Source organism: Haemorhous mexicanus, chromosome 3 (genome assembly GCF_027477595.1).
Source record: "Haemorhous mexicanus isolate bHaeMex1 chromosome 3, bHaeMex1.pri, whole genome shotgun sequence".
Lineage (NCBI taxonomy): Eukaryota > Metazoa > Chordata > Aves > Passeriformes > Fringillidae > Haemorhous > Haemorhous mexicanus.
This window is the reverse complement of record NC_082343.1, coordinates 56,147,669-56,171,163: the sequence shown is the minus strand read 5'-3', so window position 1 is coordinate 56,171,163 and position 23,495 is coordinate 56,147,669. Positions and strand designations below refer to the sequence as shown.

General features: G+C 41.0%; 1 protein-coding gene across 6 annotated transcripts in view; it reads left to right on the top strand.

The window, feature by feature from the left end:
- Positions 1 to 23,495, top strand: part of ARID1B (AT-rich interaction domain 1B) — a 326,525-nt gene that overhangs the window by 223,103 nt on the left and 79,927 nt on the right. For 5 of the 6 annotated variants that reach the window (XM_059841926.1, XM_059841925.1, XM_059841924.1 and 2 more), the window contains 2 exons: positions 4,846 to 5,089; positions 22,015 to 22,104. In XM_059841926.1, coding sequence (XP_059697909.1) covers positions 4,846 to 5,089; positions 22,015 to 22,104 — 334 coding nt within the window. The remainder of the gene's footprint in view (positions 1 to 4,845; positions 5,090 to 22,014; positions 22,105 to 23,495) is intronic. The other variant, XM_059841927.1, reaches the window with a different exon arrangement.

The window sequence follows — 23,495 nt, the reverse complement described above, 5'->3', positions numbered from 1 at the left end:
TGCTGGGATTCATCCCAACACAATGGATGGTAGGGTAGAGTCTGGGGGGGTTCAGCTACTTGGAGACAGAAAGGTTTTGTGTGTCTTTAATTTTAATATCTATATATTCTATTTTAATGTCTCTGCTTTTCTTCTACTCCCTGAGCATAAAGGAGCTGGTAGGCAAGAGTTGGAAAATTTAAATAAACCACAGGTTGCATGTGCTCTGCATAATCCCCGCAAGAGAGCCCCAAACTGCAGTAACTTCTTAGGGAACTTTGGCTGTGATTTAGCGGCGTAGGAGCTCTGTTAGCAAGGTTCCCCACATTATCTCCTTCTGCTGATTTCAGAGAAGGTGCTCATCCTTTTTCACCTGTAAGTATTTAGCAAGGGATTCCCTTAAAATCTTGGTTTGTGTCTGCTGAGACATTGCTAAGCAAAGCTCGCAACTGCACAAAGTATTTGCAGTGTAAATTTTTGTTCCACAGTGAATGCTGTAGTCCTGTAACAGTTGGTGTGTAAAATTGTGGTGGTATTGCTGAGCTACTGTAGTCCTCCTATTGCTGTTTATTAAACCTAGGTGTGTTCCTCGAGTAATTAATGTTATTACATTATATATGGGTGTTTGTTGAGGCTTTCTTCCTGTGGTCTCTTTGTAGCTTTGGATTTCCTGGCCCTGGATAAACAGTTTGTTTCCTTCTACCCCTTGTTGCCCACATTGAAGTAGTAAAATGGTGGGTTGTTTCAAGTGTCTCTCCTGTCACTCTGATAAGATCATGCCACCAGGAAGGCATAATGTTATAATCCCAAGCACAATGTGATCCTGTTCATCTCAGCTCTTGTTCTTGTCAGATGGACAAGAAAAAAGGTCGTGCATAGGTGGAAGATAACGCTAGAACTGAAGATAGTTGAAGATAAAACACTTTGCTTAAAGAGATAAATTCTGCACAGGGACATTTCGGTTTGTAATCAAGGTATCATGTAGAAATGAACTTTGAAAGCTGGTTAGGATGTCCGGAATAATACAGGATATAAAGCTGACATAGACAATACAGAATTGTAATACAGATTTGTGATGGGTGGGAGAAAATATTTTGTCCTTCATTTTTTCTAAGATTTTATGTCAGATTTGAAAATATAGTCATAACAATACCATAGATAGGAATAATAAGATTGCTCTACTAGAAACAGATCTGTAAGAAACACAAGACTACTGGTAATTCTAAACCTGCTAGATTTTACTGGAAGAAATGAATGCTTTCCAGAAAAAGCCTCTGAAGAGAGGCAAAATTTAAGGCCATGCCTTAGGGTATGGGGACTTCAGGCCCTTAAAAGAATCCCAGCAATTACCTAACCTGCCAACTTTCCAACAAGATAAATGGAAGCACTGTAGCTTGAAGGTGCCTTGGTTTGAATGAGATGCAGTAAGTAAGGTCTCTCTGTTCTTTACAGGCATCATAGATCTGATACTACTTATAAAAGAAGAATAGACTAGGTGCCCTGCTGACTAAATTGTCCTCTAGAGGAGTATTAGTTACAGAGCTTCTTTGTTAACTAGGCTGTATGCTTAAACCTCTGTGAATTTCTCCTATTAGGAGGCTTCCTAATAGCTTTACATGTAGATATGCTAAGTAATTGCAAGTGTATCCATGTAATTGACGTATATAATGTGTATGTATATACTGGTTTATATATAAATAAATGTTTGTGATGTGGAATTTGCACAACTTCACTACTGCTCTGTTAAAATGAGGCAAAAGAAAGCATTAAAATGCTGATAATAGGAGAACAGAAAGTTGACGTCTGCTCTTTCTGTCCAGGTGCTTCACATAAAGTCTTTCTTCTCCTTCTCTTTAATTTCCCAATTAGCTTCTTTATTTAAGAGAGGTGTTTCTAAAGCCTCTGCATGCTGCAAGTTTCCCAGCTGCTTGCCTGCTCAGGCTTTCCACATTAGAAAACTAGATAAGGCCTCAAAGTGTATGTTAACAGAAAAGAAAAACAACACAGTCAAAACACACAACCCATATGCCCCCCAAACAAATTTAAAAACCCTAACCACCCGGTTCAGCACAGCTGATATTTCTTGTTTTAGCCCACTTGAAGACAATGTGGGAGATTGTGTTGCACAGCCCAGACTTGTAGATAGGTAACAATCTTTTGTGCCATCCTGAGATCAACCTCTTTCTCCATTTTCTTCATGTGTCTGATGAGTGAACACTATTATTGCATCTGGAGCAGATACATTGATTGCAAAGTTCCCCATTCCTGGGAGAAAATCCCACCTGGGGAGAGCAAGGCCCTGCAGGTGTGCTGTGCCTGCCAGGCTGCTCCCTCAGCCTGCACTGCTTGGGGGTGGTGGCATGTCTTGGCAGTTTAAATAGAGTGGTGGCATGCAAGCTTTTCCCTTACTTTTCCACCTTGGTGAAGGAGTTTCATCAGGTGAGTGAAGAGGTTGCTGGAAAGCAGGCACTCAAGAAGATGCCTGAGACTCACCAGTTGTTCTACTCTAGTGGAAGGCTGGAGAAATCGCTGTGACCTGATGGGAAAAGGGACCTTCAGTCCCATGCTGAAGTTTTGCCTTAGCTTGTGAACAGCAGATCATTTCATCAAGGACAGTGCTAATTTTTTCATGGCTTTTCCATTATCCTGGCAAATTTGTTTTTTTCAAGTACTTAGGTTTGCCAACACAAATGAAAGCTTTACTCCACACACCCTTTCAAAACATTTGTTATTCTAAACGTAAACCTGCATGCTTTCTGTATCTTCTGTCAGTTGTGTGCCTATCTGTTTTTTAGACAGGATTTATATGCCTTTAGAATAGGCTCTATTCTGCAACATTCACTTTTCAGAGGTTTATTATATGCTTTTCAGCAGCATTTGTTTTATCAGCACTTCCTGCAGCATTTGTTACACATGACGACAGCAGCGATTTGATTCCATTTAGAAAAACACCATATTATGTATGGAAAGGCAGTAATTGCTTACCTGTTTGCCAAATACATTCTACTGTGAAAAATATCTAGTGTTGCTCTATGCAGTACCAAGCACTGTTATTTCTTGTTTACATTTTCTGCAGTTGATAGTTCCAAAAAACCCCAATGAAAATAGTTTATTGCCCACTTCATAATTAAATTTCCATTTGTACAGATTTGGAAGTCTACTCTTGAGTGAATGCAGCGTAGACTGAAGTTTTGGCCTTAACTTTTGCTTTTCATGTGCCTAATGGCATACAGATACAATTTCATGCTTGTCAGAAAAAGCAAAATTTAACTATGGTGAGAGTTGTTCTTGAAGTATTTGTGGGAGCTCCTTGGAAATAAGGCCTGCAAGATGCCCTGCAGAGAGCTAAGTCGGGTGGATTGTATTCCCTGCCCTTACCCACAAGGAGGAATAACAGGTAGCATTCTACAGCCTCTAGTGAGTGTTAGCAGTGCTTAAACTCTTACTCCTCCTCTCCCTGTGCCTTGGAGGGCTGACCATGCCCTGTCTGCTAGGGGAACCTGGCTGTGAGCCTCCCTTGTAATGGAGGTAAGCCATCATTGGGCAGGGCTCTAACTCACGCCATGTGAGCTCTGTCCATGTTCTGTGACTTCTAAAAAACTTCATTTTTTGTTACGAAAATTAGGCAGCTCTAAGGCTTTTCCTGAGCTCTTTGCTCAGGCAGAACCCAGTTCTTTGTGTGCTATTTGGACAAGGGGTCGTGCTGTCTGTGCTGCAACCACTTGCATGAGCCGAACAAATGAAGTCAGGATGAGTCAAAGTAATGCACCCAATCATGCCAGTTATTTAATGTCTCAGGGGTCATTTAATGACCTGATCTATATGTGAGGTAGATCCGCACTTTTTTGAGTTTTAATTTGCTAATAGAAATAGCAACACAGTAACATGTTCCTCATGACCTGCCAATAGCTACAGAAGCATTGCAATATTGGCACCTTTTGGTTTGTATGAGGTTTTTCTGTGATGCTTAGGAATTAATATTTTTTTCTGACAGTTGGGGAGCATGTGCTTGCTTTTTCACAGCATTCTTGGTTTTTCATATCTGATCTTAAAATTATTTAAAACCCCTAAATACTCCCACAGATTCAAAGACCAGTATAACTCCTGTGTTACAGCTTGAGGGAATATGTGCAGCAGTTCATAGTTAGAATTCAAATGTACTGTGACCTAAAGAGGAAATTTCTCATTGAAAATGCAGCGGTTGTAAGCTGAAATGGAGTAACTGTTGAGCAGTGTGTTCAGATGAAATTGAAGAGAACCTGTGAGCTGTACATTGGTGTTTGGTGGAAGTGGAGAAGCAGCAGCCCTTGTTCCTTGGTGGCCAGCGGATCCAGCGCTGCTGCTGAGGGCAGGGCTTCTTCCCATCTCCTTGTTACAAGGAAAAGACCTGCAAGGGAGTTTTGCAGTGCTGTATATTTTACACTCTTCTCTCATTGTAGGGGTTTAGAGTGAAGTGTATAAGCTGTGATTGTAATGGTAGCAAACCCCAAAATTAAATTCTGTGTGAAAGTGAAACTGATGTATCATTTCCATTAGTTTTGGTATGCTGAGGCAGAATTTGTGGGATTAGTTTTGGAAGCTTAATCCAGATGGAAAAGGTTAAATTCAATGCTGAATGAATTTGGTTCCAATTCATTTGTTGCCCTTGCTTGCTCTTTTTCTCAAAAGAATTAGAGATTAAGCAGAGAACTGTGCATACGGTCCTTGTTTTCTGCCATCATTTAACTACGTGTTAAATGTTAAAGACAACCTCTCAGTTATCCGCTGCAATAAGTAAACAAATGAATCTACTGCCATGCCAGCTCTTGAGTCCTGTGGCCTGAGTATTCTTGCAAGCACTTATGGTCATTTTTCCTTTTTCCTCAGGATTTATCTGGATCCATTGACGACTTGCCGACTGGAACTGAAGCAACCCTCAGCTCAGCTGTTAGCGCGTCAGGCTCTACGAGCAGCCAGGGGGAGCAGAGCAACCCTGCACAGTCTCCGTTTTCCCCTCATGCTTCTCCACATCTCTCTGGCATCCCTGGGGGCCCATCGCCTTCCCCTGTAGGCTCACCCGTTGGAAGCAACCAGTCAAGATCTGGTCCCATTTCTCCAGCGAGTATTCCAGGTAGGTTTGTTCTGATAAACAAAATTAAACCAATTGGTACGTTTATTAACTACACAAATAAATACTCCCATATTCCAAACTGACTTATTTTCTGAGAATCCTGCATTTTCAGGGCCTTCTTCTGAAAAAAATGCATACTTTAAGCAGAGGTAAATTCAATCTAAACATCAGCTACCAGGCCTTCACAATGCTCAAAATTCTGAACTTGACCACATAGGTGTTTGATAAATGTCTTTATCACCAGCCAATGTGAATACTTAATTGTAGTTTTTATATTTGGTTTGTGTGTCATTTGTCACATACTTCTCTTGATTATTTACAGTCCTTTTTTTGTCCTAACTGTGTATTTTTGTTGGGTTTGGCTCTTGAGCTTGAATGGTGGTTACAGACCTGCAGGATGAGGCAGAGATTTTCCAACTCTGTATTGTGGCAAGGTTATTTTGGACATGAATACAGAATATTGTATGAAATATTTCTTGATATTTGCAAAGATTAGCAAGTTACTTGGGATTCAGCCCCATCAGTAGTAATTGGAATACCGGTGGCAGGATTGCTGCTTGCTCTCTTGTGCAATTTAGAGTATGAGACACAGTCATGTATATTCAGAAATTTGTGGAACTCTGTTAAGATACCCAGAAGAAAAAAATGGCATACATTAATTTCAGTTCTTACCTTATCCCCACCCATCTGGCATGTTACTTATTCCAGAGGGTCAGGCAGAAATTTGTATTTAGTATTCCAGATGAGTTTATTCTCTTTCTTATGCTCAAGTTTTTTTATTATCTTTTGACATTTTGAATACTAGGGGAATTCCTAGGAATAGGAGAGTGCTGACATTACTCTAGGGATAACATCAGTTGCTGACAAAACCACAAAATAATAAACATGGACCTCAGTTAAAAGAAACAAAAGCAGAAGTGCCTTTTTGTTAGGTGATTTGAGTGTTGCTGTAAACAAAGTGCTGGTTAAAATTCAGAGAATAGAATGTGTTTGGGTATTTTATACAAAGGTATCTGTGTAAAATGTTCCTGCCTGTTTGTCTGCAGAGGTTAAACTAAACAAGCAGAGGGAAGTAAGCTCAGTGCACACAGGAATGTTTAATACTAAATGTGGCCTGAGCATGTTGAGCCCTGATGCTGTGCATGCCCTGCAGTTATTTCTTACCTCTCCAGCCATTCTGACTGGCAGCACATGCTCAGGTGGAGCAGGAATAGTGAGGACAGCGTATTTGCATTATATGCAGTGTGGTAGCTTTGTATTTCCAAGGTGGTTCCCATTTTTTGGTGTTGAAATCCATCTCTGTTGTTGAGTGAAGCCAGATAGTCCTCCTGGCTGAAAAGGTAACATTTTGCCACAGTCAGATTCAGGTGAGTAAATGGATTGGCATTTTAGCAGCTTGGTTGCTGAATAGGGAAAAAATGTTGTGACACTGAAAATAGCTTTATTGTAGCCATGATATGTAAGGATGAGTGTAAGTGTGTAGGGGAAGAGTAATAACTTTTATGAAACCACCTAATCCCCGTGGGGTAAAAATAGAAGGGATATGGGCTCCGAGGTCAGGGTCAGAGTCAGAGTCATTTCATCGTTTCAGATGAGCCCCAAAAGCTCATTTTATAACTCACCTAGTGAAAAGCATTGTCTCTACATACAAACTGTGCCACCATTTTGCACGGTGGTTTTCTGGTCTGCTGCAGTAACACAAAAGCAATTCTTTCTCAGGAATGATTTTTATGAATGGTGCTAATTCAAAATCAGCCTGCACTGTTTCCTTGTCATAGACAGGCTTCTGGTCTCTGCAGCTCTTGCTAAAGGTGAACTCCCAGACCTGAGCTAAGGCAGCACTCTCCAGAGGGCAGCTGGGCAACCATTGCTGCTGCTGCTGCTGTTTCTCAAGCTGCAAAAACCAGAAGCAAGGCTGCTATTTAGAGCCCTGTGATAGAGGGATGCTGCTGGGTGCTGGGGCTTTCAAGCCATATGAATTAGACTGTGCTTTCACCTAAGTGTGTTCACACCATTGTTCTTCATTACAAGGACTTTGGTAGCTTTTATCATCAGCTGCATTCACGAGACCCTAAGAAAAAGTATCACAGAGCTTGTTTGCATTTCTGTGGCGGTTTGCAGCAGTCAGGTTGTGGACGTTTTTAAACATAGATTGTGTAGTACAGCACCTTGCCTTTAGTAATTTTGTTCTCTGCTATTTTCTCCTCCGTTCTCACCCTACCCTTGTTTGTTCTGACCTCATTCCTCTCCTATTACCTCCTGCGATGTTGTGCCACAGTTTCTCAATGTGACATAGATTGGCTCTTTCAATCATTCTCTCTCCAGCAAGTCATTGTAAAATGAGCAGCTGTTGTGTTGCTGATAGCTATAGCTAGGGAAAGCCAAAATGTTGCAGGGGGTTCTTGGTGGGAAGACCGTTAAAATAAAGGTGTTGCTTTCCCAGGGTTTACTGGAGGAGAAGCATCCTTTTCCCAATGGCTCCTTCCTTGCAACAAAATTGAAAACTAATTTAACATCAAAAGGGCAGACAAACAAACAGCCCCCTATTAAACCTCCCAAATGGCTGATTCTCTTCCACTGCCTGTTTAAGCTGTCTCCGCACCCCTCTGCAATCCTGCCACTCTGCATTGCTTTCTGCTGCACACCACAAATTTCACAGGAACAGCCTGGCACAGGCAGCGCTGACATTGGCATGTCCCTAGCTCAGTGGGCATTTCCTTCCTGTGCTCTCTGAAATACTGGATGGATATTTTGTGTGGTAAGTGGCACATGCATATACAGCCTTTGTTTCCATTCACATTACCAGAATAGACCAGGGAGATTAACTCCTAAGAGCAGAAAAAGCAACTTGGATGGATTTTGTTCAGAAAGGTAGTTTTCTCTCAAAATCAGGAGACTTCTTGTTCAGATGTTTGTTCGTTACAGGGCTGAAATCCTACTTGTCTATGATTTCTACTGATTCAAAATGGCATTAAGATTTCCTATTAAGTAGATCATTATTCTGTTTTGCCAGAAATCCTGATCTCTTTATTTTGTAGCCATCCTTATAATTAGGGTACATATTCTTCCAAAGAATGAGATGTGATGCCCTGCACTGCTTTGGGTCTTGAACCGTGCCTTATTCAACCCTAAACCATTAGTGGAAGCTGACGCAGCATATACCAAAATGCACTGCTGTTGCCAGAAGATTTAGTGGCTGTTAATTTCACTTTTCTCTTTTTTTTTTCCCCCTTTCCCTCCTGCTCTAACAATTCCAGTTTACTAACAAAGCAAAAATGTAAATAAGCTAAGCTCCCCTTTCTCCCCCCATCCCCAATTTTGATCTCACTGGCCAAAGGCTTTTGTCAGCTCTTTCTCCCTTGCGGTGTAAGCAGCAAATTTTTTTTAATATTAAGAGTCCTGTGAAAGATTGCTGATAGGCCAGGAATCCCTTAACCCATGATGGACAAGCAGATTTTGTACAAGTTAATAGATTCTATTATTTTTAAACCCCTACAGCAATTTTTATCTCTATAGAAGAGAAGGGTATGCTGTACTAATAATGAGTAGCAAATGCTGCCTTTAGAAATACGTGATTTTTTTCACATGGATCGCTATTTTGACTTCACTTACATAGAGCTGTATTTTGACTTGTGCTTTTAAGACATTCCATGTACTTTCTGAAGAAACAAGTTTATTTTCACTCTGTTAAGCTTCAGCTACATTGTTGTTTTTATTACAGTTGTCTTCTTTCACTGAGGAACTTGGGTACAGGTGAATTTACAGTTTTCGGAAAGAGATCCATTTGTGGATAGTCTGGTTGAGGAGTGTTATTGCCAGACTTCTTAATTTTTGCTAACCAGTCAGTATCCTCCTCTGATTAAAAATACCCCAAATTTTAATTATGATAATTATGTGAATCAATGGATGTAATCCATTCAGTGTTAAACTCTACTCTCTGCAAACCTGGAGGTCTTTCACACCTAGCTGGCTTGAATTCCAGGATCCATCAGAATTACAACATTACAGCCAGCACTCCAGGCAAAAAAGAGGAGCAAGAGGGAAATGGGATACCCAGATGGAACAGTAACAGGAAATCTTGCCTTGGTGTGCTTGTTAGTCAGTGTGTGTGACTAAAATGCTGCAAGAAGAAAAACATGAGCAGCAGTCTAACATAGTCCAAAGGGACATTGTACTGCAAGAATCTGAATAGAAGTGATGAATTCTTCTATGCCTTATAAAAGAGAAGCCTACCAGTTGAACCAGTTTCCAGAAGACACTATAGTAAAACAATAGTTTTACTGTAGATCTTGTTTTAAAAAAGAATTTGGGAAAATATTTTCCTTGGGATTGAGCTATTCTACATACTTACCCTGTGAACCACCACTATTTGTATATTATGTGGCATGGACCTCTTTTAAATATTTTTGAGGGAGAGAAGACTACCATATGAAAGTGACACTGTTTATGTCTTTGTGGATGATGTGGACAGTGACATCAAGTGCACCTCCAGCGAGTTTGCCGATGACACAAAGCTGTGCAGTGCAGCTGACACACAGAGGGAAGGGATGGCATCCAGAGGGACCAGGGCAGCCTTCAGAGGTGGCACTGTGTGAGCCTCATGAAGTTCCGTGAGGCCAAGTGCAAGGTCCAGCAGCTGGGTCAGGGCAATCCCAACAGATGCAGACTGGGCAGAGAATGGATTGAGAGCAGCTCTGAGGAGAAGGACTTGGGGGTGTTGGTGGAGGAGAAGCTCCGCAAGACTCAGCAAGGTGCACTTGCAGCCCAGAGAGCCAACCTTTAGCATCAAACCAGCGTGGCCAGCAGGGTAAGGGAGGGGATTCTGCCCCTCTACTCTGCTCTCATGAGACCCCACCCGAAGTTCTGCATCCAGCTCTGGGGTCCCCAACACAAGCAGAACCTAAGTTGGAGCAGATCCAGGGAAGGGCCACCCGGGTGGTGAGAGAGCTGGAGCTAGAAGACAGCTTGGGAGAACTGAGGTTTTTCAGCCTGAAGAAGAGAAGGCTCTGGGGAGACCCTATGGCAGGCAGCCTTCCAGCACTTACAGGTGGCTTACAGGGAAGCTGGAGAGGAACTGTTTAACAGGTCAAGGAGAAATGGCTTTAAACTGAAAGGAGGTTTATATTAGATATTGGGAAGAAGTTCTTCACTGTAAGAGTAGTGAGGCACTGGAACAGGTTGCCCAGAGAATCTGTCAATGCCCCATCCCTAGAAGTGTTCCAGGCCAGGTTGGATGAGGCTTTGAGCAACCTGGTCTAGTGGAAGGTGTCCCTGCCCGTGACAGGGGGGAGGAGGGTTGAAATCAGCCAAACTTTAAGATCCCTTCCAACCCAAACAAATGTATGAATCTATTAATTTGTAATCCTATGCTTTTTGTTGAAGTTTCAAATACCCTAAAGTAATTGCAAAACAAGAGGGGATTATATCCTCGTAAAATGGATATGATCCCCCTGTCTACAAAGATTATTTTAACACATCTATCAATGTTTCTCCCTTGGCTTCTCCGGAGGCAAAAATCTTGCAACAGCTTGTTGCAAGGAAGATGCATGCTGTTCGTTGGCATCCAGACCAGAAAAAAGCCAAAACACAAAATGCCATTGACGTAGCTATGTTCTTAATCACTTCTAGTGCACAAAACATCTAATCAGCAGTTTTGCAAATCTAGAATGCTTATAAATGAAATACGTGAATGTTTCACATAGTAGTAGTTTAAAACCCTTTCTTTTGAGTGGTTTGTACAACATTTAGAGTGTTTCTGTCTTTTCAAAGGATGAAAAAATAAGCTAATTGTAAAGCACTCTAGCTCAAGGCATTGCTTCTAGCACAGGGAACATCTAGCCTGTGATACCTATTAGAATTCAGCCCAGGTCACAACTGATGAATAATCTGTTGTCTCAAGGCTTCATGAAATAACTAAGTAGTCTCGATCAGGTTTTGTGGGGAGAGCCTATGCTACAAAAGACACTATAAAAACTCCTATCATGGTTACAGTGTTGCCAGAGATCAGGGAGGTGTCCTTCTCTGCAGAGGTGGTCTTTCCAGAACAGGTGCAGGAGATGAAAAGAGACAGAGACACGCTGTTCAAGTTCCTCCTGTTCAGTTTTCACGATGACAGAGTTTTTCATTTTCCGCAACCTGCTGCTTTTTATTGGCCCAAATTTAAGTATCAGATAGAAAAACAGTAAATCACAAAAAAAAGCATTCCCTGGGTGGTTATTTTTTATGGGTAGTTTATGGGGTTTAGTTTTAAGTGGCTTCATTTACTTAATATCTGGTGGGTCTGTGTTTATATTTCACAGTCACACATTGCAGTTTTAGTGTTTAATTGCTGTCTTAAGCCAGTGCCAAACATTTCTGCCCTATGGACTGAACACCCTGAAGGATCCGACGCTGAGAGTTGTCCAGCACCCTCCCACAGATGGCCAGATCAGTGGCATTGTCATCCCCATAGCTGTGCTCTGCCCCATATCTGGTTTGTCCTCTTTGCTGATTCCTGCCAGGCCTGCTTCCACCATCCTGCCAATGGCTGAGCAGCCCCACATGGCAGGGCATCTGCTGCTGTGGACACTGTGGCAGCACATGTACACAGGCCACTTCTTGTATCTCTGTGAGTCACTGGTAGCACCCTGCTGGTACAAATCCATCTAGAGTATGAAGGCTGTTGAAATCCAATTAACACATTTGCATAATTATGCATGTGCTCTGCTTCACGTAACAAAATTCAAATATACTTAACCACAGCAGCCAAGATCTGACAGGTATGTTTGTTGTTAGTTTTAGCTGCATGTTCTAAGGCCATCCTTGGACAGTTACTGTTTACATTTGATCATTAACCTATGCATTTCTTTATAACTTTTTTTTCTCAACCTGCTTATGTTTTTGTCAAGAAATTTGAAGTGGTGTGTGTTTGGTTTTGTATGTTTGGAGGTTTTTACTCTATCATTATTTGGCTGCATAAACGTAGATTGTCTCTTTTTATTGGTGTTGGCAAATAGGGCAAATTTGCGTTTTATCATAAATTAAAAGGTTGTCTCTCACTCCCTTGTCCCTTGCAATACTAAGCAGTGATTAATGAGCAAATGGGAAAAGTCTCTCACATCTCCATCAGCGTGTTTTTGTTGTTGTTGACAGATGGTTGTTATACCTAGATAAAATAGAGCATAAATGTCATAAGGTATTTGGTTTCTCTGATGGGATAGGCTGCTGCAGTTTTCACTTTTTCAGTGGACTATGTATCACTGCCATGAGAGATATTTAAAGTGGCCTTCATGCTTCATAGTTAGTGTCAGACTTGACTAGACAGATACGTGGTGTGTCCCTCCTTCGAAGAAGGAGTCTGTGCAATTGCAAATATGGCTTGAATTAATTCCGTGCCTCAAAAGAGGAACATTTTCACTACCTCCAGATAATAATTTTTTTAAAAATTAATGAAAAGCGAGATATCCTTTCTCCTCCTTAGAGACAAAATTCATGCAGCTGGAACTGCGACTTGAAAGATTTGAACAGCCCTTTGACAGCATCGCTCTGTAGGTAGATACGGAAGTCAAATTGCAAAGTGGGTTTTTAGAAAGCAAACACAAAAGAACAATTCACTCCGTTGGCAAGCTTTTCTGTGTTTTCCCCATTTTCAGATAACAGTGGACTCAAATTATTGTGATGTGTTGATTGATTACAGCCGTTAAGTTTCTTAGTAATCAGTTTCATCACTTATTCTCAATTCACGCTTGCACCTTTGATTTCTCTTCCACAACAGGGTGATGTGGGTTGTCGTTGACTAATGAAGAACAGAATTGGTTTCGGCGTGAGACAAACGGAATGCCGACACCAATCCCAAAATGCATTAATCTTTAATAATCCACATCTGCATGTTTATAAATGATATAACCAGGAGTTGCTAATGTTAATACTCCCCCTTCCAAACAGAAGCTGACAGAGGAGTTGGTGTTTGCAAACTGCATGAGAGGCACGTGGCCGCACGTGGTGCGTGTGACCTTGCGGAGGGAGCTCGCCAGATGAAAGTTCTCGGTTGATTAAAAATACATGAAGAATTGCTTCGCTTCCGCACCGGTCTTTGGAGCTTATCGTTGTCGGGCAAGATGAAATATGGCATGATAGATCTTGTCTTCTAGGGAGATCAGACCCACCAAATGGGTTTTGGAAGCAGGTTTGCCTCAAGGTGCTTTTATCCTTTATGCATTCAACTTGCCCTTTTCTCCCTCTTCCCTGAGAACTGCTGAGACCAGGGCTGTGTAATATGCCATATAACACAATAAGAAAAACTAGATTAGCTGAGGGTTTGTTCCTTTTGAGGGTAGTATTAGTGAGAGCACATACATTTTGCTACTAAAATGCTCTTTAATCAGAGACAGTGATCTAGCATGAGGAGTAGCAGGCAGGACTAGCTAAATAGTTCATTGCCATGTATCACTGCTCCAATTTCCCTGCTTGCTAGACTTGAGAGAGCCAGGAGGAGCAGGGAGAACTCAAACTCCATGCTGCCTGATTCTGAGAAATTCTTAAACTTTCCTGGATCAAGGGAAAAGAAATATGGATAAGAAACAGCAATTTCACATCACATTCACCATCTTGCATGTTTTTACACTGCAGATATTATAAAGGAAAATTGATCTGGGGTTTGGTTAAAATTTGGCAATGTTAAAGCTAGGAGTTAAGATTTTTATTAGGTGGCAAATTTTAGAAATGTATGTCTGCTATGTCTGTTGCGCTTCTCAGGCTCTTGAGTGTAGGTGACACAATAAGGAGCAGCTTAGAAAAAAAATCTCCTCCTAGTTATAAATACAGTCTAGAGAATGAGCACCGATTATGAAAAATTCTTATTTTTGGAACTTGGTTTAAATCCCTAAATAGAATTCTGAGGTTTTAAGTTTCAGGTGTGTGGCAGGGTAGGTTTCATTTCTGCAAGGAAGAAATGAGCCAAAAAAGAAATACTACTCTCTCCTTTGTTAGGAGCTTTTAGATATTTAGCACTTGCATCAATTGCAGTTTTATATTCTATTTAATTGACATTTTATAGAAAATTTGAGAATGGTTTTCCTCTAGCTGAAGTATATGCTTTTTGCATTACATGTAATTACTACAAACATGTAATGATGTGTCCTAAGTAATTACAGATTACTAAATCCACGCAACATTTTACAATCTTTTACTTCAGTTCAAATGCAAGCAAAACTACCGTTTTTATGGAAGGATTAAAAGGACAGAATGAAAAAAACACAGTATGCCTACCGGGTCTGAATCATTTATCTATGAATAAAGAACATAGGCACTTTAAAAAAAAAATTAAGAAAATACAATTTTCAAAATCTAAAAGAAATTCAGAGGCCCTGTAGAGGCGAGAGAGAAAGTGCTGGCAAGCTGTGGCCGCAGCCTCTCCCAGCCCCTCTCATCCCAATTCACGCCATCGCTTTGGAGGGACGCAGCAGCAGAGTGCAAAACATGTGGAGGGGTGGTTAAACGAGACTTTAGAGGGGGGAAAAAAAGAAATTAAATCAGTGGCTGAGCTTTGAAGAGGTCTGTCTAGTGCAGAGCAGCGAGCGAGTGGGGAAGAAAGGAGCAAGCACCTCATCTAATCTTTCTTCTGGGGACCCAGGTGGACAAATTGGCAACCCTGTTCACAGCCTCCCCCCCAACCCCCTTTGTAGCGTAAGAACTGCTAATCGGATCCATGCTGCTGCAACTGTGGTTAGTTATTAACAGAATAAAAGCAGATTTCTTCAAAAGAATGGGTTGGGGAAAACGGCTCTACAAAATTGCAAGGTTGTTAGAATCTTAAATGCACAGCAGTCGGTTTTTCCCTATTCTGAATTAGGCGATGAATACGGCCTTTCATCTGTCACTGTGCCCATTTCTTCAGAAGGCAGCCAAACATTAGGCTTCTCAAACAAAAAAAAAAAAAAAAATTGTTTGAAAGAGGAAAAATATTGGGGAACAGGAAGAATAGGAAAACGAGAAGGAGAAATCAGGTTTTGTTTTTATTAATTTGGCCTGGTGAGAGAAATATGAGCTTGCCTGCTCTATTCAGTTCCTGCATGCCAGCCACTGTGAGCCACCGTTTCTGAATGTGGGGATTAGAAAAGCTTTAACTGGTTGCTGTCCTGGGCTGCACCATTCTAGACTGGCCTCCAGCAGAAATATCCTTGGCTGGAAACTCTCCCAAGCTTAATGGAAATAATGCTTTAAATGGATGCAGAGTTAGTCAGAGGTGAAAGCAGAAAAAATTTGATTCCCCCAAAAGAAACTTCTCATAACTGCAAAGTGAAATTACAGGTTTGGGGAAGGTGTTACTGAAAACAGAGAAGCAGATTCTTAGATTTAGATTGACTTATGCCTTTGCTTATACAAGTAATTAAATCATGCATCCTTAATATTGAGAAGCTCTACTGCCTTCCTGGTTTGCAGCAGAATTTTGGAATTTGTTGGAAAGGAATAGTCCTCAGGCAGACAGGGGCTTGCTGTGACCTACTGGAAAGCCGCTCAGTATTTGGGAGAGTCGCATGCCTCTGAAGATTCCAGCTGACAGCTTGCTTTGGGCTTATTTCCAAAATCTCAGGAGAAAGTGCTTCACTTTGGTCCAAACACAGTGGTGACTTGTGGATGGGGCATGGATGAAACAGACCTGCTTGGCAGTGTCTGCTGCTGCTCTCCCTTCCTGTCCAGACCAAAAAGAGCTTTGGCCTTGGAGGGCAATATATTTTCTTTCCTGCCCCTTGCCACCAAGACCGTTGTCAGTTCAGGCAGTACTAACAATTATTTCACTTCATACTCCTGAGTATTTGTTACAGTCTTTATACCTTACTGAGAGGTTCCACAATCTGGGAATAAATCTTGGATGTCTAATTTGACAGACCCCCGTTTCAGCTACTTTTTTTTTTTTTTAAAGTCCATAATATAATGAATTATTCTATAGTAAGGGTGACATTTGGATGGTGTTCCATAAATTCTTGCAACTACATGCTGAGTAATGAGGATGAAACAAAATATTGAGTAGCTACCTCATCCTGTCAGTGTCAACTTTGCTCTGAATTAAATGTTATATCATGTCAAACAAGTAGCTTCTACTCATGAAATTAAGATGTTTATGCATTTGTGTGGAGAAAAGTCAGAGCTAGGGTTCTCTAGGCCCCTTTGCTCATTGTGGCATTTTTAATGGAGACTAGAGAGCAATTTAGCACTTAAGTTACAGTGATCTCTTTGAAACTCACCTACAACCCCATTCTTGATATGGTGAATGGGACATAGATAGGAAAAAGCAGGTGAGAGTGTAACTTTCAAGTGTTGGTAGTCTGAAAGTTTTACACTTTCATGAGAAGCAAAGTAGGGGGTTTGCTTCTTCTTGATTTTACATGGATTGTGATACACACTGATGTCTGTTAAGGAATCACGTGTCTTTGAAGCACGATGCATTTGTTTTAAGAGGCAATATGGAAAATCAGGGCTAGACCTGACAACAATCTTGATAACATTTTATGATATAGAGCATCCCTACATCTGGCATAAGTTGATAATCTCCTTGTTTAGAAACTTGTACAGAAGCTTTGTGTTGCTGCAGTGGAACAAATCAGCTTCCTGCAGTGCTGCCTTCAGTGAGCCTCTTAGCCAGCCACCAAAAGCATTCCAAGGCAGGAGGGTTCTGGGTTTGGTCCCAAGTTCCTGAGTCAGGGTGGTGGAAAATCTCTTGGTAAGCAGGCTGCAGTGGATTTTCAGCATTGTAAGGGGTTATTAGCTGCAGTTTGGTGCTGAGCAGAGCCAAAGGGCTTGGTCTGAGTGTGTTTGACTCCACATATCCCTTGCACAGCCACAACTGCTGTATCTGAAAGGGTCCTCATGTGCCAGGCCTTTTAAAACATCTGCATTCAGATTACTGCGTTGATAGAAGGAAGGTTTTAATATTTTGCATGTCTTAATTTGAGAGGATATGCAGACAACCCTTGCTTTTTACTGGAATGAATAAGTAATTTAAAAAATACTGTCGATACAACAGGAAGCTTGCCTACAATGCATAAATTAAGGAAGAAAATAATCTTTATTCTTAAGGGGTCATAGGCTTTATAAGATGAAAGAGATAACACAAAACACATGACCAATTTCCCTTTACCCATAGAAAAATTTCTTTCCTTTGAGGTCATTTGCACCTCACTCCCAATTTCCTGAAAAGCTCATTTGAAACACTCCTATATAGAAGCCTACTTATGTTCTTTCATTTCTGGTGTAGGGATCCGAGACCTGGAATGTCTCTTCTGGTCTGTGAGCCTTTATTGTAACATTGACTGTGTGATGATTATCCTATTATTTTATCAGATTTCATCCTAATCACTAGATTTTCAGGACCTCATTATTCCTAAAACAAAGTTGTTTCAAGTTCCAGTGATGGTTTGATTATCCTCCTAAACATCATTATGCTCTTTTTCCTCCCTGATATTTAGCCTCAAATATATTCTTAGAAAGAAGTCACAAAATTCCACAAAATTAGTTTTTGTCATACTAAATAATACTCACACTTTCAGCCTCCTGTCATTTCATGCTGGTAACTGGTTCCCATTCCAGTTTGCATTAGGCTTGCTGGGTTTGGCTCTATGAAGGCCCACCAGTGACACATCAGCAGTGATGTCTTACCTCTACTGTAAACAATCTTGTGCTGTCTTACCTCTACTGCAAACAATCCTCCTGATTTATGCTAGTGATCAATTTGTTTCTTTGAGCACCACATGACATAGTTAGTTATAGCTCTTTGTAGGCTATAACCATTTTAGGTCAACAGATATGGTCAGATTTTTCCTTCCTTTTTTCCTCCTATGTCTGCCTGAGAACCTACAGCTCTTCAGTTACAAAAGGCCTGGTTCTGATCCATGTGTATAAATGTTTGCATTTTTAATACTCCAAGCCAAAAGGTGGTCCCAAGGGTTTCTTAGGTAGTACTTTGATCGTCGTTTGTATTGACTAATGTTACCTACTTTGTGATCAATCAATGTCATTAATCCAGTCATAGCTCTCAATTCCTACATTAGATTGGGAATTGTCCCAAAGACAACCCACAAGATCTGTAACTTCTGCCTTTCCTTCAGCTTAGTGTTCCATTTTCAACACAGGCTGTGATCAGTCCCCTGCCCTCCAGTTCCTCATGATCTTAAAATTCCTGTGCTTATACCCCTCCTTCCCCCCTTAACTGGTTATTTCCCAGAGGAACCTGTTATCATCAAAGTGTTTTCTTGACTCAACTGTTCAGGCATTATTCTGTGAGGTATTGTCCAGCTGCTACAGGGCATCACAGCTGAGCATCCTCCAGTATCATTACAGTGATGGGAGCAGAGAGCCTCAGCATCTTTCAAACCATTGTTGATGTGGACTGTAAGGACTCCTCCTCAGCAGAATATCAAAGGTCTGCTCTTGCTTGCTATGTTGACCCTAAGGAATTTACTTTTTACGGTTGAACTCCAAGGCTGTAGCCATAATGCAGTCTCTGTTTAGTGCTTTTCTCAGTCCATCTTTGCCAAACATAGTACACATTCTCTCGTGACTTCATTTGAAGTGAAGATTTTCGAAGTGAAAAAATGTAAAAGCATTTGACGTAATTTAAAAAATAGAAAACCCGCTTACAAATATAGTATTATGTATTTTTAAATTCCCTTACCACTTCGGATGACTTTTTCTTATTTTAAATAGCAGATACTATATTAGGTAGACTGCTGATTTCAGTAGTTTTAACAACTAATTTTACTAGATAGCTTTATAAATTTGTATAGCATTTTGCTCCTCTGTTAAGTATAGGGGAAAGAACTAGCATGGCAGCTTCTATCCTTTTAGCATGCGTTATTGTTTTTTTGTTTTGCATAACAGTACTATTGTGAAACTTCTGTAGTATTCACTTTGCATACATTTTGGCAGGTGGAGTATCTCACCAATGTGGCAACAATGGTATACAAAAGATGGGAAAAGGTCATCATCCCTGTTTAAACATTCTTCTGTGTATCGCTGGGTCAAAGGAGGCAGCAGTCTGTCAATGAAAGAGAAAAATACTGGATTTTTGGATAGCTGTTAAAAATGAAAAAAAGGTTGTTTTTATTTCATAGAAGTTTTCCTTCCCTAATAAAATAGAAAAGTCTGTTCATGTGTTATTTAAAGTGTCTTCCAAGAAACACAACAGCAATACTGGTTGAAAGAGAAAAGGATTACTATCATTTAAAGGAAAGAAACGGAAAATCTTTAAGGTCATTTCTTTTCATGACAAAGAAACTAAAAAAGCATGGCAGACAGGATCTTCAAAGGTTTTAAAGTCCTGTCGTCAGCTCCCAATCAATAGGAGTTAGATACCCAAATTAAGAGTTCAGTTCAAGTCTTCAAAGGTATTTGGGTGCTTAACCTCCCTTTACCTTTCACATCACTTCTAAGAATAAAATGGCAGTTTGATTGAAAACACTCTGATGCAGTACCTTCATGTCCAGCACCTGGATAATCTGTAGCACCCACTGATAATCAGCGTAGTGGATGCTTCTCTTGGAAATTTGTTACTTGTGCAGAGTTGGTCATGATTATGAAACCGTTTTTCTTTGTGAAACAAAAGCTTTGCTTGATAGTTTGTTTAATAAGGAAAAAAACCCTGAAGTACACTGAAAAAATAGCATAAATGTTTGCAGAGACTGACAATTCCAGTGAATCTGCAAAACTCCAGAGTCTGTATTGACTGAGGATGTGGATGAAATTGATTTCTTCATAAAAGTTGTACAGGTACTGTTCTACCCTTTGACTTTACTGGTCTGTGATTGAACATTTGCCTGTGTGGGATAAGGCTCCAGCCAGATAACTGATGTTACTATCAATGTAAAAAAACCAGACACCATCTGTAATATGCAAAATATGTTGCCTATCCTAGATCTTCTGTGCACTATAGCTTCTCTCAAAGTTGCCAAGCATCCACCTAAAGGAGGATCCTCTGAGAGCTATGTGGTGCAGTCAGAACTACCCCTGCCTTTTATTTTTATTTTTTTTTAAGTGTTTGTAGAAATCTAGGATGGTTCACATCAACTTGAAGCGCTCTCTCTGATAGCGGTGCCTGGGGCATACACAGTGGAAGTGGCAGTGCCCTGTGTTAACATGGAAGTGCTGTTTGTTTACAGTCTTGAGTCACTGAATCCTTCCTGTCAAGCCGAAAGCTTTCATTATAATGCAGGCACTTACCATCTCCACAGCCTGCTCTTGAGTGACATCAAAACATAAGCTGGAATTTGTTGTTATTATTGTCATATGCCTCAGAGTTCGTGAATGGGCTGTGGAACCCAAAGCCTTGGGCGCTGAGTGGCATGTTTGGTCTTTTGGAGGAACAATTCTGCCTCTGGTCCAGCATTTGCATCTCTGAGACAGTTGTCACAGCTGCTCCCGGTAATGTTGACTGTCATGTTTTTAGTGCAAAAGCACCTCATCTGAATAGCTAGGCAGTGGTTACACTCCACATTTCACAGATTTTTCTCTTTGTTCTGTATCAATCTGGCCCTTCTTCAGAGTTGCTGCTGAGAGCCGGTGGCTTTGGGATGTGGATGGGGCAGAGCGGACACATTTGCTTTCCTGCATTTATGTCCAACCCGGGGCCCTTGGTGGCTCTGAAGGGCAGCCCCTGCTGCCCCTCTGTCAGCCCAGCTCCCAGCGCCAGCACCTTCCGCAGGATTCTTGCTCCTGCCACTGCAGAGGGGCAGCTGCTGAGCAGGAGGAAATGAGTCTCAGCAGGCACAAATCTATTGCCTGTGTTTTTATTCTTTCCATTTCTTTCAAATGGAAAACAATCTGAACAGTTTCCGAGGGTGAGGGGTATAAATCTGTCTGCTGCTATTTATACCGTGCTCATCACTGCAAGTGTCTAAATGCTTAAAGTATGTATTTGCTGCCTAACCCGAGGGGGTCTTCAAGCCACTTGGGCAGTCACGAGCAGGCATGTATAAGACCGAGAGCAAAGAAGAGTCCTAGGGGATGTCCAGGTCTCATTCTTCCTCCTGCTCGGGCTGGGGCAGGTTGATGCTTCAGCTTGAGGCTCCTGGGGCATTGGGAGGATGGTAAGATGGACCTTTCTGCTTGACATGGTGTTGAATGGTGACCCAGAGGAGTGACTTGCATCAGTGCAGTAAGCATCTGCCTTATTATCCATTAACACTGAAAGGGAACGTTTTGTGTTCCAAGCCTCACAGACAGCACTGGGAGTGTTCTGCTTGTTTGGGTGGGTAGACAGCAAGAACAAGGACGTACAAATGGATGTGTCTGTTCTGGCTAGTTATTTTAATAAATAACTTCCCCTTGTTTTTATTTGAATAATAAGATACCTCTTTTCTGTCTGATCTCTTTCAAACATTCACTTTCACCATGCGTGCCTACGTGTTATTCTTTATTCCCATATTCTACATGGACATTCAAACAATATTAAAACCACTGATTCATTTAAATACTTTTTAAACTGTTGTTGTTAGTCATTTTTGTATTGACCGAATTTTTCATTGGTAATATTGTTGGCAGCAGTCCATGTCTGCCTGGCTGGAGGCCAGTTTAAGCTAGGCAGGATGAGCCCTATTGTTCAGCAGACTTGGATTTTGTTAAACTCCCTAACACAAATATGTGTCAGGAGATTTGCAGCTATAAATTGGATCATGTTGGTGAGGTTGGGAACTCGCTCAGTGCGAAATTGAACATTTCGCCATGCCTGTTGCTAAATGTGTTTGTGCATGTTTCCTCCATGGGTTTCAAAAAATAAAAGGGAAAAAAAAAAGAAAAACATATGAAAAAAGCTAGACCTGTTGAGCTCTGTCTTTACCTTATACAGCTGGTACTTTCTTTGATGTTGAGTGGTTGAAAAATGCAGCAATGCTTGGTTTTGTGCACAGAAATGCTAAAAGCAAGTGTATTTTCCCTTTTCTCTCTGTGTGTTACAGGCAGTCAGATGCCACCGCAGCCTCCTGGCAGCCAGTCAGAATCCAGCTCCCACCCTGCCTTGAGCCAGTCACCAATGCCACAGGACCGAGGTTTGTTAGGTGTTGGGGCTTTTTCAGTTGGTGCCAAATACAGCCTTCATTTTAAGTTGCACGTTAGCAATGTGAGATTTCCTGGAATTTCTTTTCTTTTCCCAGGGAAAATAATGACAGTCTTCTTTGTAAAAAGCTTGGGGGGGTTTCTGTCTCTGGAGGAAAAAGCAACTGAATAGCAGGTTTTACCAAACTATAATTGAAAATTAGGTTTTCTCAAAATGCAGTGAATGCCCAGAGTATAAAAGCAGTTTCTGTAAATACTTGAGTCATGTCCTGGAGAATACAGCTCTTCATTGTCTATCTTGGAATTAAGATGTAGAGAAAGAGTGCTAACTAGGAGCAGTTTTGCTACTGTTCTTAAAATTGTCATCTCTAATATCTTTGCATGAACACAATAGTCCACTAGCCAGTTCTAGGATCAAATATCTTTAAATATAAAGGGAAATCAAATATTTAGGTCAAATGGTTCAATCATTTGGAAATCTTGCCTTGGAAAACCTTGCAGGCAGGAGCACTGTTCTAAAAGAGTGATCCCTACCATGTGCTCACAAAAATAAGCAGAGCATTTTTAAGTTAAATTTACCTTTTATAAACTTTAAGCCCTTTTTTCCTTTCACCTCCTTTCTCCCTAGCTCATGGAATACAGTTGTCACAGCTTTGTTGCGTGGCCGTGCGTGCGATCAACTGCTGTAAACCAGGCATCCTGTCCGTGCAGTGGTTAACATGTGCCAGTGACAGGCTTGCAAAACAGACACATGATAACTGTGATAAACATGGAGTTATTTATGAAATGCCCCTCCTAAAATGTCTTGCTTCCAGAAATATCCCAAGTAGCACCATATGGGGATACCATAAATACTAGAAGTTTTCTCACAGTGAAACAAGTTGAACTCACAGAATGACAAATTTCTGGGATAGCATCCAGGAGGAGCTGAGGGCTCACAAAGAAGAGCAGAGAGTCTTAATTTTTGCTATTTTTCTGGGTTGAATGTCCCCTCCTCCAGGAGTGCTGATTAATGAGAACATGAAATACAGAATTCCATGCTGGTTTCTTCTGTTTCCTTTTCAGTCATTCTTTATTCTCAGTTGTTAGTGCAGGGACATATTTTCCCATTAAAAAAATTCAGAATGACATACTTGTTTGGTGAAAAAAGAATGCCCTCAGTACCCAATGCAAAGACATGATGCTTTGTGGGATAGAAATGTCATGAGGCAGCAGGAATGGATCAGATGAAGGCTTTGAAGACCCAAACATCTCAGAAAGATGTGTGCATTTCCTGGCACAACTGGGTCTTGGCATAAAATGTTATAGTGCCCAGGAATAGTTATCTCTGCAGGGTATGTTCCTCACCTGGCTTTGGGGGACGAGTTAGGCAGGTCTGACGGAA